The sequence below is a fragment of the Dipodomys ordii genome, unplaced genomic scaffold (genome assembly GCF_000151885.1).
Source record: "Dipodomys ordii isolate 6190 unplaced genomic scaffold, Dord_2.0 Scaffold25, whole genome shotgun sequence".
In the NCBI taxonomy this organism is placed as follows: Eukaryota; Metazoa; Chordata; class Mammalia; order Rodentia; family Heteromyidae; genus Dipodomys; species Dipodomys ordii.
The window spans coordinates 19338578-19356678 of record NW_012267241.1 but is presented as its reverse complement, the minus strand read 5'-3'; the positions used below and the strand labels follow the sequence as shown (position 1 = coordinate 19356678).

The 18101-nt window shown below is 48.2% G+C and overlaps 1 protein-coding gene across 1 annotated transcript in view; it reads left to right on the top strand.

The window, feature by feature from the left end:
* The window catches only part of Cables1 (Cdk5 and Abl enzyme substrate 1), a 96452-nt gene that overhangs the window by 72057 nt on the left and 6294 nt on the right, over positions 1–18101 (top strand). Inside the window, exons 6-8 of the mRNA XM_013014818.1 lie at positions 8912–9008; positions 9939–10095; positions 11065–11168. Of these exons, the coding sequence (XP_012870272.1) occupies positions 8912–9008; positions 9939–10095; positions 11065–11168 (358 nt within the window). The remainder of the gene's footprint in view (positions 1–8911; positions 9009–9938; positions 10096–11064; positions 11169–18101) is intronic.

Sequence of the window (18101 nt, the reverse complement as noted above, 5' to 3'; positions counted from 1 at the left end):
CTCTCCCTCAGCTCTTCAGCTCAAGGCTAGCGCTCTACCACTTGAGTCACAGCGCCACTTCCGGCTATTTTCTTTTTGCTTATGTGGTGCTGAGGAATCGAACCCAGGGCCTCATGCCTGCAAGGCAAGTGCTCTACCACTGAGCCACCTTCCCAGCCCCTGTTGGCCTTTTTTTCTTGACCTCATATGGAATGTGAAGATGGTTGTTTGAGTCTTTCTTGCCATAGCTACCTTTTACAACATGCTGGCTGAGCCGGTTACCGAGAGGGAAAGAGATGCTGCCCATCCTTTCCTCTGTAACTGTGACACCAAACCTTCCATCGCTGTAGGCCCCTCTTCTCAGACAAGGCTTGTAAATTGTAGCATTTTCTGGAAGTATCCAGGTCTTAAACCCTCTCCTCTTCCTCTTCGCAGTTACGAGGGCAGCCTGACTCCTCCTGTCTCTTCTCAACATTAGTCACCCTCTCTGTTCTGGCGTGGATTTGTGGTTTGGCTGGGCGACCCTTAGCACATAAAATGACTTTCTGAACTCTCCTCCGCTTAGCAAACTGCTGGCTCAGCACTTTTACTGCAGACCATGCTCTTCCTCACCCCCAACCTGTCCTCTAGGACCCCAGCATGACACCAACAGTGAAGAATCTGAAAGCTGCAAAGAAATGCATGGGCTTAGTTGATAGGGAGGAAGGTGCTCCCAGCTTCCTTCTCATTTCTGCCCTCATACCCTAGGTAAAGGCTAATGGGTGCTATGGCGGCCAATGTCCGCTTACAACCCAGACTCCATGAGACAGTGTATTCTGCATTCCAGACTTGCCAGTCCCCAGAGGCGAATGCTTGAGACTGTAGGCATCGTGTTGAGGGCTTGTCCCAGAACTGACCCTGTGCATAAAGAATGGTGCCAGTGCCCAGTGTTCTTTCTTTCCTGAAACGTTTGGCTGTTGGTAGGCAATTCTGTCTATGGATCTGGCCAGAGGAAAGTAGGGATGAATCCAACTAACCTGTGATCAGAGGTCGTGATGGCAGCAAACAAAAAACAATTTCTGCAAAGTGTTTTGTGTGGGTGCACACAATTATTCCCTTTTGGTGAATAATTCTTGGTTAAGCAGTAGTTTCTGGGTTCATTTACCACAAATGCCATCAAAAACTGCAAATGGTCAGGTGTTGGGGGCTCACGCCTGTAATCCTAGCTACTCAGGAGGCTGAGATCTGAGGATCGAGGTTCAGGGCCAGACAAACCCAAGGCTTTTATTTTTAACCAGCCGACCTGATGCATGGCTGAAATAGTTGAGAGCCAGCTATTAGCCAAAAAGCTGACCAAGAGCCTGACGCCCTGAGTTCAAGCCCCAGTACTGGCCAAGAAACAACAACAAAAAGAGGCCAAATGTGACACTCGCAGTGGAGTGCAAGGTGTCTCTGGGGGCGTGTTTTTACATTATCAACAGCCCCTACATCGTGTGTGTGTCCTTAGCTCTTGGCATTCAGGGCATCCAGATGAAGTCATCCACTTGGGTCTGCTTCCTGAGCCTTGATCACTTTGTGACACAGAGAACAGCTTCTTCTATTCTTAGAGAGAGCCTTCAAGCCTAAATGCTGCCGCCTGGCCCTAGGCCCATCCTCCTTCCTCCCCACCCACTTTCCCCAGAAACATCTCTTTTCGTGGTGGAAAATTACACTTTCACAAGCTGCATTTCTTTCCTCACACCAAGCATATTCCCACACAGAGACCAAGTCTGGAATGATCTCATGGGCGAATCATGCATTACTGGGCTGTTTATAGGAGCTGCCTTTAGACAAAGATTTTGGTGTAAGCTGCATTAAGACCCCTTCATTGTTTGCCAGCTGCCCTTGTGGGATGGCTTGTCCATGAAGTGCTGAGTGAGGGAGGAGGACTTGTAGACTAACAGTGGCTTTGATTTCATGTTTCTTCTGTTCACTGTGGGCCCTGTTCATTGGCTCCAAGCTCTGGAAGTATAACTCTGATCCAAGACGTCAGCTGTACTGTGTGTGAAGGGGCAGTGTGTTTCTGGTACTATAACCAAGACCAGAAATAGTCAATATCAAAGAGAAAAGGATTCTTTTGGCTCTGGTTTTAGAAGTGTCAGTCCTGTAGTCTGTTAGCCTTCTTGCTTTTGGGCCTGAGGTGAGGCAGTGCTTCATAGTGGGAGCACATAGCCAAATGACTCATGGACAACAATATCCCCTTTAAGGTCATGCCCCTTAACCTATGACCTTCTAAAGGCTCTACCCCCTCTCAGGAGTATATAGACTATGAACCAAGCCTTTAACCCAGATTCAAACTCCAGAAGGCAGTAAATGGGGCCTCTTTGGCTAAGATAAATACTGGGATCATGGAGTCCTAGTGGATGTGTAATCTCTTAATTCAAATTAGTTCACATGTGGCATTTCCATTCCTGATCCAGCTTTCAAGCTTTGCTTTGTGTGCAGCCAATATCTCTCACTTTTTATTTCTTTTGAAGAGTCTAGAAATCCTGTTAATATTTAATTGGCTCTTAAATTATTTACACATCAAAGTGTTTGAGCCATTGTTGTCCTTAAAGAGCAAGTGCCCAGTGGAGTGCCTGGCTGGAGTTCCAAGGGCTGAAGATTAGGACACCATTAGAGAAATGGTTAGCCGCCAGGACAACCCCATCTTGAACGCAGAAAGCTCTGGAAAGTAGTTAATTGGGTCGCATACATTTTCCCCCCATCTACTTCACAGGAATAAAGTATTTAGATTATATTTGAAGAGAAATATTACTACATTAATCATAGTCCCTGTGGAAAGAGCCATACCTGGGAACTTCTTGATATTTAACAGGGAATCTTGTGTTCCCATCAAGATCAGTTCTATGCATTACGGTTCAGTGAGCAGCCAGCTGGTCCTTCGCCAGCTAGCATTGGGAGAGGAAATGAAAAATCGCTTTGCCTTTTACAAACGATGAAGTCAGGAGTTGGCCATTTTATGGTTAATAGGGTCCTAGGGAGCCCCTCTTTGGACACCAGAATATCTGGATGGCCTGTCAGCTTTGATCGGATGACTTCCATGTAGCGACATCACATTGTTTGCTTTAGGCAGTAGAAGCCAAGGCTAAGACAAGGCCTAGGAGGTTTCCTACCATGAGATTACAAAATAAATTGTGCTGCCATCCTACAACGGATGTTATCCTCCTAAAAATGAGCCAACCTGTTTTTCTGCTCCTTGCTTAAGGTAGGACTACATCTTGGCTGTCTCCCAAACACACTTTCATCTCCTATTTTTAATTCCCCTTTATCTTCCCCGACCCCTTCCCCTGACTCCCCTACCAGCCACTCCTGCTCTGCCACTGACCAGTTTCAAACATCAGACTTTGAGGAGGAGGAGACGGAAAACAAGTGTTCATGCTGGATTTCCAACATGCACTTGTTGCATGTCAGGACTCTGGCTACATTTATGCATAATGTGTACATTGAATGACGTGCAAAAGTTAACAACCTTGGAATGAGAACTGAGCTCCTGTTGGCAAGAACTTGAGCTGTGCCAAGCTACAGTGGCAGCCAGAGCTATGGTGATGAGGAATGACTACCATGAGCCACCCCCCTTTCCTGTAACAGTGGCTCAGCTCCCACCCCCTGCAAAAAGGAGATTTTCTCCTACAACCTGGCCACTGTGTTCACCTCTGAGGGCTACAGCATTTTAGCCTAATGCACACAATTTGGGACACTGCCCACAAACAGTATTTGAACTAGCCCCTTCCATTTTTAAAAGGAGATACATTATAAAGTAATATTTAAACTATAGCTTTAGCTAGAAAGGAAATAAGCCTGGAGGCTTTTCAAGTAAGTTGAAAAGTCCAATTTCAATTTGCTCTTGTACCATTTGCAGCTCTTCTGATACTAGGGACATGTGAGTACATTAGGTAGTTTTATTTTCATAATTGTTCTATGAGAGTTCCAAACAATGGTCTTAGAAAACGGAGATTTTAATCACTATCCCCTGGCCCCTGGGATTTCTGCTTAACTATTTATTAGAAGATTTTTGTTGTTATTTGTGTGTTGTGCCAGTACTAGGGCTTGAACTCTCAGGGCCTGAATGCTAATCCTTAACTTTCTTAATTTTCAAGGCTAACACTCTTCCACTTGTGCCACAGCTCCACGTAGAGATTTTTTTTTGGTGTGAATTGGGACTTTCCTGCCTGGTCTGGCTTTGAACTGAGATCCTCAGATCTCAGCCTCCTGAGTAGCTAAGATTACAGGCATGAGCCACCAGTGCCTGGCTTTGCTAGGGGGTTTAAAGGACTCTCTGGCTGGGAATCTCTTCTTTCAGCAAGCAGCCTCCCAACCCTTCAGGCTTATGCAAGGCACAGCCCTCGCTGTCTTGCTTGCTCTGCACTCACACCTAAGGCCTGGGCAATTGCCTTCAATATTAGAAGACACAGTGTAAAATTGCTCTTACTATTGTTGATGTCAAGTGTAGCCAAAAGGTGATTTCTTGAGGTTCAGATCAATATCTTGCAGTACCAGTGCTTAGCAAGAAAAAGCAACCCAGAGAAGTTGTCAGCATCTCTTATGTTTTCAGATGCCAACTGTATGGTGCCAAACACTGTGGTCAGAAAGCAGAGCTGATTAGAACAGGCCTTTCTACTTCTGTTCTCTTCTGGGCAGCCCCTATGCAAGTGACTCTCTGTATGTACACATGTGCTCTTAATTCACACCCACTTATATAGCAGCTAGCAACAGTCTTCTCCCTGAATGCAAATGAGAAAGTGTTCAGAAAAGTGTGCCCCCAGCCCTTTTTAGTCAGTGTTCTGGAGCGCTTGTGATTTTTGTTAACCAAGGCAGTGAAGTTTTTCACCTATGAAAGTAGCAGATGCCAGTGTACCCGCCACGTTGCAAGAAACACCTCACTTCTGATTTGCTCTGTATGGAAGATTATCCCCCTTCCTCCCCACCCTCCCCCTCCCCACCCCCACACAAGGCTAAAGGAAAGCTCAAATTGTTCATCCCAGAGTGCAGCTCCTGCATCACACTCTTCACGGTGCTGTGGTGTAGGGTCTGGAGGCACCTGCCGTGCTAGGGCTTGGGGTTGCACTCTGATCACTGCTAACACTCCACCACTTCGTGACCCTCAGGCAGGCCCACTTCTTACATATGGTCTAGGAGCTTTGTTGAAGGAGTAATGATGGAGTCCTGGGCATGGTGTCCATTGCCTTCCATGGAGGGGATGTGGGGGTGGAGGGGAAGGAGCCCTGTGACATCATTTCTTCCATCTCTGGGGCCTATAAGGTCAACGCTTCTGAAGTGCCAGGCAGAAAGACTGTTCGGAGAAAGAAAATGGGGGAGGCCAAGCCACATCATGAACTTAATCATATGTGACAGGTCGGGGGTGGGGAGAGTTACCCACAAGTGCAGCCAGAGTCCTGCCAAGCAAGCACCAAGCCTTAGTCAGATAAGCTTGTCCCCAGCCACCTGCGGCTACTTAACACTTGAAACTGCATCGGATTAAACGTGGGGTTCCTCATCTGCTGGCCACATTGCAAGGGTCCCGTGCCCACATGTTGGGCAGAGGTTGTGGAGACCGCTTCCATCATGGGGGAGCCGGGATGGCTGCCCTGAGCCAGCACAGCTGAAGGTGGACTCCAGCTTCTGCCTCCTCGGCTCACTCAGCTCAACTCGAGCTCTTTGGAAAGTAGAATAATGGGAGGGGAAAAGCCAGCAGGAAGTGTGACACCATTCCACCAGTTCTCCAGAGAGCCTGTGAGGTGCAGCCTGGCTCCACCTAATCTTCCACATGAGCCCTGGTGTCCTGAGAGCCTCAGGACAATCCAATGACTCTACTAATCCCCAAAGGGCTGGTGTGAGCTCATGGAGAGGAATTTTGGATTTTATGTGAGCACATTTTGTATTTTTTTTTTGTTCCTTGCTTCGTTTCTCTTGGGAGAAGCGTGGAAAAAGGAGGTACGGGAAAAGACATGGCTTGTTTGCTTTTGTTAACGGTCATGTGCGCAGCTAACAGTCAGTGGACAGCCAGCAGGGGCAGAGCCTGTCCCAGGGATGTAGTGAGTGTGACAAGATGAAGACAGGTGAGAGGGGTGTATAGGAAACACCCACAGCTGGGCGCTAGTGACTCACACCTGTCATCCTTGCTACCCGGGAGGCTGAGCTCTGAGGATCCTGAGCAGGAAAAGTGTGGAGACTTTTCTCTCCAGCTAACCAGAAAAAAAGGCAGAAGGGGAGCTGTGACTCAAGTGGTAGAGCAAAAACGCTAAAGGACAGCACCCAGGCTCTGAGTGCCAGTCTCAATATTGGCACAAAAAGGGAAAAAAGCACCCATCTTCTATGCCATCTTGGTAAACCAGTACCAGCAGGACAGCCAGCTTACTGCTACAGTTTCTTAATGTATCACACATAGTAGACAATGGGTTGGGGCCTCCTGTCCTTCAGCCTATCACTAAGAAACATTCTTACTTAACCTTAATTTTACTTCCCTGGCTTTCTTCCCTTAGAAAAATGCTCCCTGTTTTTCTATTATCAACCCTAACTACTATTCCCTGTCGAACCAAATGAGAATAACTTAGGAGTGGCAGTGGGGTATGGGAGGACCCTGAGTTCCAGGGTTGGGGTCTGGGAAGATAGGAGACCATTATAGCCAAGCTCAGAATCTCTTGCCTATTGCTTCTGTACCAGCTAATTTTCCTAATCTGTGCCCAGATTCCTCTCCTTGCTCTGTTCTCCCCAGGGATCCTTTCCTCACCTTCCTGTTGAAGTTTTTCCTTTGTGGACATCTCCCTTGGCGAAGGCCCAGGCACATTCACGCTCTCCCTCCTTAATTGCCTTAGGCAGTCTGTGGGGAATCACACTGGGAAGCTCCTGCAGCAGGTGGAATGGTGGAGTGATGGTCTTAGGGGTGGAGTATGGACAGCCCCTAGTGTCTTGGCTAGGCCCTGCTTGCCTATAGCCTGCTTGGTCTTCCCAACGGTGATCAGTCACAAAGTGTGTTTGGAAAGTGATGTGACTTAAGTGATCTTGGACCTCGCAGCCTTCCAGGAGTGTGGTCCCCATGGGTGGGGGGAGGGGAGCAGCAGAGAAGAATACTAATACATGTGAAAGTAGTTCCCTTGCTCAGAACATTCGTGAAGGCTTCATTTGGATGACTTGTGTGTTCTAGCTAAGCGTTTACAGGGTCATACTCTATGCTGTAGTTACCTGAACTCATTTATGTTCATAGGGTCTGAGCAGAAATATTGGGGGACATACAGTGATTAATAGTTCTCAGGGTTGGGGGTGTCACTCAAGTGGCAGAATGCCAGCCAGTGAAGTGAACAGATCAGTTACTGAGTTCAAGTTCCAGTCTCAGAAAAAAAAAATATTCAGTGTTAAGAAAAGACACTAAAAACCTTACGAATACAAAGATGGAAGACTTGGGTATGTAGGTCGCTTGATGGCTTGCTTTTGTTCTGCATAACTGGTGGTGGTTTGCAAATGGCAGTGCCATGGCCTCCCAAGAGACTATGTCCCCAATCAGACCATGCACTTGAGGTGTATTAGGGATCCAGTCTGTCCCAGAATGCCGTAGATGAAGGGGGGCTAAATTTGGTGTTCCTCTACATTTGAAAATCTCTCTCTCTCGCTCTCTCTCTCCTCTCTCTTCCTCCCTTTCTCTCTCTCCCTCTCTCCCCCTTCCTTCCCCCTTGTCTTTCTTCCCCTACCCTCCCCACTTTCTCCTCCTGTCCTTTCCTTTCTCCTCCCCTCCTCTCCTTTTTCTCTCCCTCTCTCCCTCCCCTCTCTTATTGTTATAACTCATTTGTCTTGCTTAGGTCTTGGCCCCTGAATACTGTGCCTCTGTGCAGGTCTCTTGGTGAGAACGCGGTGGTGCAGGGTGGCCCCCTCTACAAGCACTGAGTGCCGTGGAGATAAAAGGCAGAAGGCAGCTCCTCCTCAGTAGGCTGCAATTTAGGATGCTTTGGGGGTGACGTAACCGTCTGGATGCTCAGGTTCCATCTTCTACAGGTTGTTTTGGGGTGGAGCTAAACCTCAGTAGTTCATAGGGGTCCTGGACAGTTCTACCATTGAGCAGAGCTTGAGGACTCCTGGAAGGAGGTCTGTTCTTTGACAAGCCCCTCGCGACCCACTAGGAACATTGGATGCAAAACCAATCCTATCATCTACTATCATGGTGATCTTGGCACGCCACTTTCCTACTCTGGGCCTAAATTTTTCTCTTCTATAAAATGAGTTATTAATAGTATTTCCTGTCTTACAGTCATCTTTGTTTTCTCTTATTATGATAAGGATTGAACCTAGAGCCTTTTATATGCTGACAAGCACTCTACCACCAAACTGCAGCCTAGCCTTTAAAATTACCTTAAAGAAATTAAAAAATGAATAAAAAAGGCTTTGGAAATTGCACAGCATGATGCAAGAGGCTTATTATTCCTGGGGATTATTCTCCTCCCCCTTCCCCACCTCAGGGCTTGGCAAGGTTGTTGGGCTGAACATTGTGATATAAATCTTTTAGCTACTAGCAGTGGAGATGGGCATTTAGGATATTAATTGATCCTGTCTGATCAAGAGAGTGGCTTTCATCTAACAGCTTTCAAAAGAACTCAGCATCCCAGGAAACTCGCTGTCTCTAGCATTCCTGGGATGCATCCCCACTTCTTGGTGATTGGCTTTCTCTTAAGAACTTAGGAGCCTTACTGGATGACCATTGGCTGCGTCTGGCTTTAATCTTTATACTTGGGTTTCAGCTGTGTCAAGTGAAGGGAACAAAATAGAGCATCACTGACAAGCCCCCAGGGAAAGACAAAGGGACGTCCCACCCATTGCACCCCATGTCCCTGCACCAGTGTGACTGTCGTGTCTCGTGCAGTGAGCGTCCTTTGTCGCTCCTATGGGAGCACACAGGAGTATTCTCCCTTTGGTTTGTCCTCTCCAGGGATCTGAAGTTGGATGGAGGGAGACAGTCAGCAGGCGCCATGAGCTTGAAAGAGATCATTGGCCTGGAAGGTGTGGAGCTGGGTGCTGATGGCAAGGTAAGGCTCCGGGCTTTCACTCCGCAGGTGTTTGCAGATGCCCTAAGGCAGAGGCAGTGAGCTAGACCATGAGACTCATCTAGGAAGAAAGAAACAAGGTCTAGAGGCAGATTTCCAGCCGCCTGTGCCAGTCAGAGTGCAGGCAAAAATCCCACTGAGAGCCCCTGGTTCAGTAGCAGTGGGCTGGGAGTTCCTTGGGTACATGTACAGTATTTCTCTGTTGATACCATTTACATCTGTTTGTGCAATACGAACATGCTCATATACACATGTGCACGTTCCAGGATGGAACTGGGTGATTTAAGCACCCTTCACAGTGGAACAAGGCAGTGCGGGGTTGAGTGTCATATAGAGCACCAACCAGAAAAGCAAGAAGCCCACCATCCTTATCAGAACTCTGCTGGCCTGGTGTGTCCTAGAATTCTGTATTTGGTAGATTATACAGAACAACACAAGGCCCAGGGCGGTGGCTCATGCCTGTAATCCTAGCTATGAAAGAGAGTGAGATCTGAGGATCACAGTTGAGGGCAACCTGGGCAGGAAACTCCTTGAGACTCTTTGGTCTAATTAAAACCAGCAGAAAGCCAGAGTAGTAGAGGCGTGGCTTAAGTGGTAGAGTGTTAGCCTTGAGTGAAAAAGGGACAATCCCAGTACCTACCTCTCTCTCTCTCTCTCTCTCTCTCTCCCTCTCTCTCTCTCGTTACACCAGCCAGGGTCCATGAGCACTGTACATGCCCTCAGGTCCAGGTGAGGTTTTGGCACAGTGAATACCAAAGCAAACTGCTTTGCTGAGTTTTCAGATCTCAGTTGAGAACTGTACATTTAAAAACACAAGCCTGCATTTGGAGTGGCTGCGTAGCCTGGGCAGAATGCAAGCCTTCGCCTTGCCGGGGAACAAATCACTGATTGATTTCTACCTTCACCTTGTAGACGGTTTCTTATACCCAATTTCTGTTACCCACCAATGCCTTTGGAACCCGAAGAAATACCATAGACTCCACCTCCTCCTTCTCCCAATTCCGTAACCTGAGCCACCGCAGCCTCTCCATAGGCCGGGCCAGCAGCACCCAGGGGAGCCTTGACACAGGTAACCTCAGCCTGGTGGGAAGTGGTAAGGTGTGCAGTGTGGGTGGTGTCTCTCCTTGTGGGGACTGGAGGACACGTAGGTGCCCACAGGCAAGAGGACTCTGGGGAAAGCTTGATCTCCCGTCATGGTCATCTCACAAGCAAGTCATAAGTAATCTCTCTGGACAAAGCCTAGGCCATCTGCCCCATACAGAGATGGCTGGCTTCTCAACTTTTCCTGACCACTCAGCTCTTACTTCACCCAGTTATGTCCCCCAATATCATGGTGCTTGGCTTTGGGGGTTCCCCCCCGCAAATAACTGGAACCCACAATGCAGGATCAGGATCAGGTAGGAGTTTGTTTGTGGTTATTATAGTACATGAGCTGAGTGAGCCATTGAAGGAAGGTTTGTGTACTTGGGCTCTGCCCACACTAACTTCTGTAAGAATCAACATGAGGACAAAAACTCATTAGGAAGCCATCATTTCTGTTCTCAGCAATTCCAGGTGAATGAGCTGTTCGCCAGGTCAGCTGGCCTCTGTGTTGACACCACCTGGGTTGTTTATAGCTGTGTGCCTTGGTGGCTGCTCTGGTTTGCGTTCATCCTCCCGTTGGGGCCTGCCTGGAAGCTTGCATCCCAACTCATGTTCCTAGACCAAGTCTCGTAATTGGTCTTCAAGTTTACAAAAGGAGCCTTCTCTGGGCTGTGCTGAGTCTCCAGGCATCTGTGCATGTGGTAGTCTGTGAGAAGGTTTTTGTTGTCCTGAGTCAGGGAGTTTTCTAAAATGGAAAAATGTCAGAATGGTAAGAATTTGTTGAGGTTTTGGTGAGGGGATCTACCTCAGTGAGAAGTCAGCTTTAAAAAAAAAAGCCAGTGATGTGACACTGAGCCAAATGCCAGTCTTCAAAAACTGTAACTGGCATTGTTCCAGCAGCCTCTGCCTCAGGAAGTCCAGGGCCCCTACTTATCATTCTGCATGTGATCTTCAGGTAGTGACCCAGGAGACTTTATGGACTATGACCCAAATCTCTTGGATGACCCCCAGTGGCCTTGTGGCAAGCACAAGCGAGTTCTCATCTTTCCTTCTTACATGGTGAGTAGTATTGGATGTGTGATGGATAGATGGATGGATGGATGGATGGATGGATGGATGGATGGATGGATGGATGGATGGGTTCACTCATCCTTGCAACCACCTTGGACAGCTTGCTTGCATTCACAGACTGAGATGGGGCTCTGTCTGAGGCATCTTGTTAAGGAGCCTTCGGGGGGGGGCGGTTACTTATGACAAGACCAACCTGGGGTCCAGGATCTTGCTGGTCCCCTGGCCTGCAAACATTATTTCTAGGGTATTTTAGAAGATTAGGTTGTCGCCAGTGTGTGTGAAAACTACCAGCTGAGGCTGGGGCAGCATTCCCCTCTGGGAAGGCAGGGCCAAGCTGACACACTGACAGACCCTGTTGCAGGCAGGACCCACCCATCAAGCTGAGCCACGTCTGGATCCACTAGGTAACCGAGGCCCGCCCCTTACACGCCAAACCATTGGCACCAGGCTGGAGATGACAGAATTATCTCTTGGGAAAGTGAAAGTAGGACACTGTGGGTGTTAAATGCAAGCCCTCTCCTTGCTGTTTTTACTTCACAGACTCTTCCTGTTTTTCCCTTTGTATAATTTTAGTTTCTGCTTTTGTTTGACCATCTTTCCCGCCACCGATGGCTGCCGTTCCTCCAGATACCAGGAGGGCCTGTCAGGATCCCATGTACTTTGGGCTGAGCTGCCTGGATTCCAAGACTAACAGAGCGTTGGCTGCTGTGGGAGGAGGGGACAACTAGGTGTGTCCTGCATAGCATGAATGCGGAGAGTGCCAACCCAACATGCCCTCAATGCCTTCTTCACTCTGGCCAGGATGGCAGGGTGGGCAAGCTGACTTCTTTCTCCTGTGGTTCCCTCACTCCCAGTGCTCTTTGCACTCACCTTGCATTGAACAGACAATCATTGTCCTGGGCTTTCGTGTGTGGAGGTGCTATAGTGCAGACCAACCCACAGATTCAAAGGACACTGCACTTAGTGCTTAGCATTCTCAGCTGAGCACTCGGCTTGGCTGATTACTTTCCACATACATCCTCCTGTGATTTAGCCCAGCATCCAGAGGTCCTCCTGACATGCCACAGGAAGGCAAAGGTATTTAAAAATGACCCTAGTACTGCTGGGCACCAGTGGCTCACACCTATAGTCCTAGCTACTCAAGAGACTGAGATCTGAGGGTCAAAGTTGGAAGCCAGCCTGGACAAATGATCAAGACGCTTATGAGTTAACTAGTAAAAATCCAGAACTGGAAGTGTGGTCAAGTGATAGAGCACCAGCTATGAATTCAAAAGCTGAGCAAGAGCTGAGTGTTGATGGCTCCCACCTACAATCCTAGATCTCAGGAGGCTGAGATGAGGATGGAAGTTCAAAGCCAGCTGGGGCAGGAAAGTCTATGAGACTCTCTTCTCCAATTAACCACCAAAAACCATACGTGGAGCTATTGCTCAAATGGTAGAGTGCCAGCCTTGAGAAAAAAGCTAAGGGACAGTGTGCAGGCCCTGAATTCAAGCCCCAGGATACTCCTCTTTCTTTCTCTCCCTCCTCCCCTAGCCTCACCTCTCACATCTCCGTCTCTTTCCTCTCTTTTCTCTCTCCTCTCTCATTTATTAAGTAACCTTGGCAGGAAACTGGTTTGGAATCTGAGTTAGGCTCTCACAGTTAGTTGAAAGATAGGAAGTGGATGTCTGAGGCTACAAATCCTGGATCAGGATGCGTTTCACTTTGACCTTTTCTGGTCATGTCTGAACTCACTGTCTGCTGGGACTGCCCACCAAGGGCAAAGTGACGCTAGTTGTTTTGATCAGTATCTGAATAGTTATTTAGGTGCCTAAGAGGAAATGAAGGTGCAATGCTTCCAACTGACTTAAGTTTGGAGCAGAGGCTTCCTATGGGCATGTTTTGTCTGGTGATAACACTGACTTATGCTTTAACAAGCTAGGTTTCTTTTATTGGGGGGGCGTCCAGTCATGGGGCCTGAACTCTGGGCCTGGGCGCTGTCCCTCAGCTCTTCAGCTCAAGGCTAGCGCTCTACCACTTGAGCCACGGCGCCACTTCCGGCTTTTTTCTTTTTGCTTATGTGGTGCTGAGGAATCGAACCCAGGGCCTCATGCCTGCAAGGCAAGTGCTCTACCACTGAGCCACCTTCCCAGCCCCCTTGGTTTCTTTCTTAGATGATTTCATTGTGACCTTTGAGGTTCTGGCAGGAGTGAATATATATGTCCATCCATGTTTGTCTGTCTATCCTACTTGGACAGTGTTCTGGAAGACTTTCCAGTTTGAATATGTGTCCTGTCCTTATGCTCCCAGATGGCTCACTCTTTCTCTTGCATGGGATGTGCAGTATGTGCTCCCTGTGAGAGTCCGTGCTGTAGAGACTGTTATTTCTCATCTGCTGATTTTCCTGGTCAACTCTGGGAGACCTCCATGCTTCTCTCCTGGCTGCAAATGTCAGTACTGTGCTAAAAGGCAGGAAATCTACTGTAAATTGTCAGCAATAAGTGTGACAAAGAGCCTTATCCCTGCTCCCCAGGACCCTTTGGGCATTTTGCACTGAACTTGTAGGAATGAGAGTATGGAGCTTTTTTGGTATGTTCGCTTTGTTTTTGGGTGCTGGGTGACAGAATTTGCACATTCAGCAAGTTTGGTTGCATCGCCACACTGTGCCAGATTCCCACCGTGCTTCCTCATCCAGTGGACAACTACCCCAGCCCCCATTCTCATTGACATGGGGTGAGTAGGGAATCGCTCGTGTAGATGAATCACTATAGTCAGGAGGAGGGTATGGAAAGGTGACAGATGAGGCAGAGGGTCAGAGGTTGGGCTTCCTACATGGGAACACTGTATAAAAAGACCCTTTATGTACATGCGTGCACATGCGCACACACACACCACACACATCACACCAGGTGCAGAAAGCTGCAGTTAGGATAGGCCAGAGACTCCCAAAATGGGCCGCAAGAGTTAGAGGATTGGGCTGGGAAGGTGGCTCAGTGGTAGAGCGCTTGCCTTGCATGCCTGAGGCCCTGGGTTCGATTCCTCAGCACCACATAAGCAAAAAGAAAAAAGCCAGAAGTGGCGCTGTAGCTCAAGTGGTAGAGTGCTAGCCTTGAGCTGAAGAGCTGAGGGACAGCGCCCAGAACCAGAGTTCAGGCCCCACAACCAGACCCAAAAAAAAAGAGGATTATCTGAGCTTTGGGGCCCATTTGGCCCCTTAGAGGAAAGCTCTGCCTAGACAGATGGAGGAGTGTTATACACTCTCCCTCACTGTCAGCAGGCAGCCATCAGGCTGTGAGGCTTCGGGGTACCTGGGAGTTCTCCACAGAAGCAAGCAACTCAAGTTGAGAAGTGGACCTTTTCATCACCAGTTCCCACAGAAGCCATACGAGGTGTGGTTTATACCCATTCTAACTACAGTCCTGTGAATTCTCTTACCACCCTCTGATTCAGATAAAGGACAGTCTTATCCCAGGCATCCTAAAGCCACTGCTCTTCCGACTTAGGCCACCGTATTTATTTAGCCTTACCTATTCTGGAACTTCATGCAAGTGAGATAGTAGTGTATGTACCTTCGTTCACACCTTCTGAGATTCACGTTTTTTTCTTTTTCTATGTATGGCTAGAGGCACCGGGAGGCTCCTCCACCCCTGTTATTAAGGGATGTTTGAGTTGTTTCCAGTACATGGTATCGTGAACACTGCTGCTGTGCACATTCTTGCCCAAGACTTTTTGTGGGAATATGTTTTCATTTTTCTTGGGTAAACAACACCTCGACAAATAATGGGATTTGAATCATTCAGTACTAAGCAGGTACTTGGGTATATATTCTCATTAGCGTTTCTAAAAGGGACACTCACTGCCACAGTTTGGTCATGCCTGTAAGTTGGAAGGGTCCAGAGGTGAAGCCTGTCATTTACAAAGCAGAAATGGTAACCTTTTGAAAAATGGCTGTGCACTGTATTTTTTAACATTGGTCCAGGCATGTCAGTCCTAGGACCAGCCATTGTGAGAGGCTGGCCTGAAACTCAGGCGGGTGTGGAGGCCATATTGTAGCTACCCCTGTGGTTTGGTCTGCCAGGCTCTAGAAGGTGACCACAGAATGTGAAAACGAGTGCTTACAGGTCCTTGCAGAGAGTTGTCTAATGTGTGGCTAGAAGGTAGGGGGCCTTCGAGTCACAACTGGATGCTTCCAGCCCTCTGCCCTGCGTGGCATGTAATTTTCACTAAAGAGTGGTTATTTATCATTAGGACCTGGCACCTCACGTTGGTGTTGTTTTTCACTTTTCCTCCCTTTGTGGGTGTGGAAAGCAATGAGGAGAAAGTGCTGAATTGTTGTAAGGCCAATAAGTATTAACCCTATCTGAATGGGTTTCTGGAATCATCTCCTTACCCAGAAAGACAGCTCTCTTGTTGCTTTGACATTAGAAAGGAATCTTACTAGTATCCCTTCTGGTGTCTCTTGTGTATACACACCACAGGAAACTAGCTGCTGGATTGGTCTCCAGGACCAACTTCCTGTGTTCTATGTACTTCATATCAAAATCTTAAGGGTTCATGGAAAAAGCCTGCCATGAATTCCCATCCCTGGTGCTGTGGGAAAATGTCTTAATTTTCCAGGACACGGTGAGATACTCAGCAGTAGAAATAAAATGACTCTGAAAATGAAAGATTAAGTTGGGAACTGGTAGTTCATGCCTATAATCCTAGCTCTTCAGGAGACTGTAATCCCGGAGATAGTGATTTGGAGACAGTCTAGGCAGAGAAAGCCAGGAGACTCCATCTCTGAAATTACCAGCAGAAAGCTAGGCTGGAGACAGGCTCAAGTGGCAGAACTTTAGCCAAGGGAGCACAAAAGCCTTGAGATGAAGCCCACAAGATGACCAAAAACTAGAGTGAACTCAACCTATCGTGCTTGCTGCTGGACTCCGTCTTATTGTTTTTTAAGGTTGTGGCGATGGCTTAGGCTCCCAATTTGCCTGTCTGCAGATTAGATTTGTTGGGAAATGAAGCAGTTTATCTAGCAAGGCCCCTTTGGGGGCTCTGAAGCTTCTAGATGCTTGACATTTCCATTTGGGAAGGTAGACCTGCTTTGAGAAAATGAATACCACATTACAAAAGCACAATTGCTGGACTTGTCTGATAGTAACACACACTAGATGGTTTCTTTGTAAAAAAAAAAAAAAAAAAAATTCAAGGTGGGCAGCATCTGCTACCAATACTTCCCCCTCCTGATCTATGCCCAGGGTAACGTGAACCTCAAACCAGTTCATGTCAGTGAAGGAGCCTACAGGACTGCTCCCCTAAAAGGGGAAAGACTTAAAGTCAACCTAGAGTCCTGGGTTTGGAATTTGAGGGGTAGAAAGAGCAGCTAAGGCAGCCCCAGACCGTGCAAGCCAGCCGCTCCCTCAATCCCATAGTTTCCTTGTCATCACTGTCCTCCTAGAGAAAAGGATTAAATGCATAGAACAGCGGAAATGCCCATCTGTTGGTGGTTGGAGAGATTTCGTCCAGGGCCACCCCCTCTGCTTAATTACCTGAACAAGCACAGAACATCTGCTTTCCCAGTGCCCAGCTGAGCATGCTGATGGCTCTCAGAGAAGTACAGTGGAAGAAGGGCTCTGAATTTGCCAGACTGCTGGTGAAGGATCTGCCCACATCATTGCCTTCTAGCCCTTCCCTTCCCAGGTACAGCAGGGAGGTTGAGGCATGGAGGGAATACATACATGTCCAGGTGTCTAGCTAGCACCTGGGTGTAAGTCATCCCAAGGCTGGAACCCAACCTGGGGGAAGGAGTAGACTCAGGCCAAAGGAGAACAGCCCCAAGTCTGCAGCAAGCTTGCTATGAGCATTCCTGTGGAGAATGGAGGCCAGAGCTCTTCCAGGCCCCAGAAGGAAGCACCTTTTCTGTTTCTTATCAAATCGACCAGCAACCTATCAACTTGGACCCCGTGCAGCACTGGCGGGCATATGTACCCCTATGCTCTGCCATTGCATCCCATCCCTGCCCTGGGAGGCCTTCCCTTCACAATACTGCAGTTGGTGCTCGGGGCTTGCATTCAGATTTGGTTCCTGGGAGGCCTCTTCTTTCCCTCATGGTGAGTCAAGCTATGCAATAGACTTGGGAGCTTCTTCTAGTTGGGAGTATCCATACCTCTGCGGGGCCATCCTAACTTGGTTTCCAATATCCAGCAGCGGGGCAGGCCGGGTAGGGCACCTTTGTGAACTGCATTTTTCCCAGCTGACTTTCCCTTCTTCCTCTTTGTGCTGTGTACACATGGCTTCCCTCCAGCCAGGCAGCTTTGAGGAAGTGAAGTCAGGTGACACCAGTCCAAGAGCAGGAGGGCCACCTCTGCACAATGCAAGTGCATGGTGCTCGACTACCCATCATCCATCACGCAGCCCGGCTGCTGCCTGCTTCAGCTGTGGACTGAGAGGCACCCCTTCATGAGGCGAATCCCTGGTAGCAATAAATCAGACCATCCCAGACCAGGACCAGAGCCTGGTTTAATTATACTATAAAACAAAGTGCTACTCTGGCAAAAGCCCAGGCATCACAAGTTTGCACTCATACAATTGGAATATAGTGGGTGAGCTCAAAGCATTGGGCCTCCCATTTCATTTATTGTCTCTCAAGTCAGAAGTGGGGGGCGGGGAGCAGCTGGTAATCTCACCTGCAGCTCGGTCTCCCCGACTGCTTCCTCCATTCCCATGCATCATGGCCTCCATACAGCAGAGAGCATTCTTCAGTACGTGCAGTCTAAGCCAGGTATGGCCTCAAGATGCAGAATGTTTACATGAGGGTAGATTGTCTCTTAGGAGCCACTCGCTCGGATTTTGTGTCCCCAGCAGTTGGGTATGAGCAAGACATAGAGTAGCCTTGAAGATCAGGTGTTCCTCGGCCATCAAGGAAGATAAAAGCCAGGTGAGGAAACTGAGGCCCAA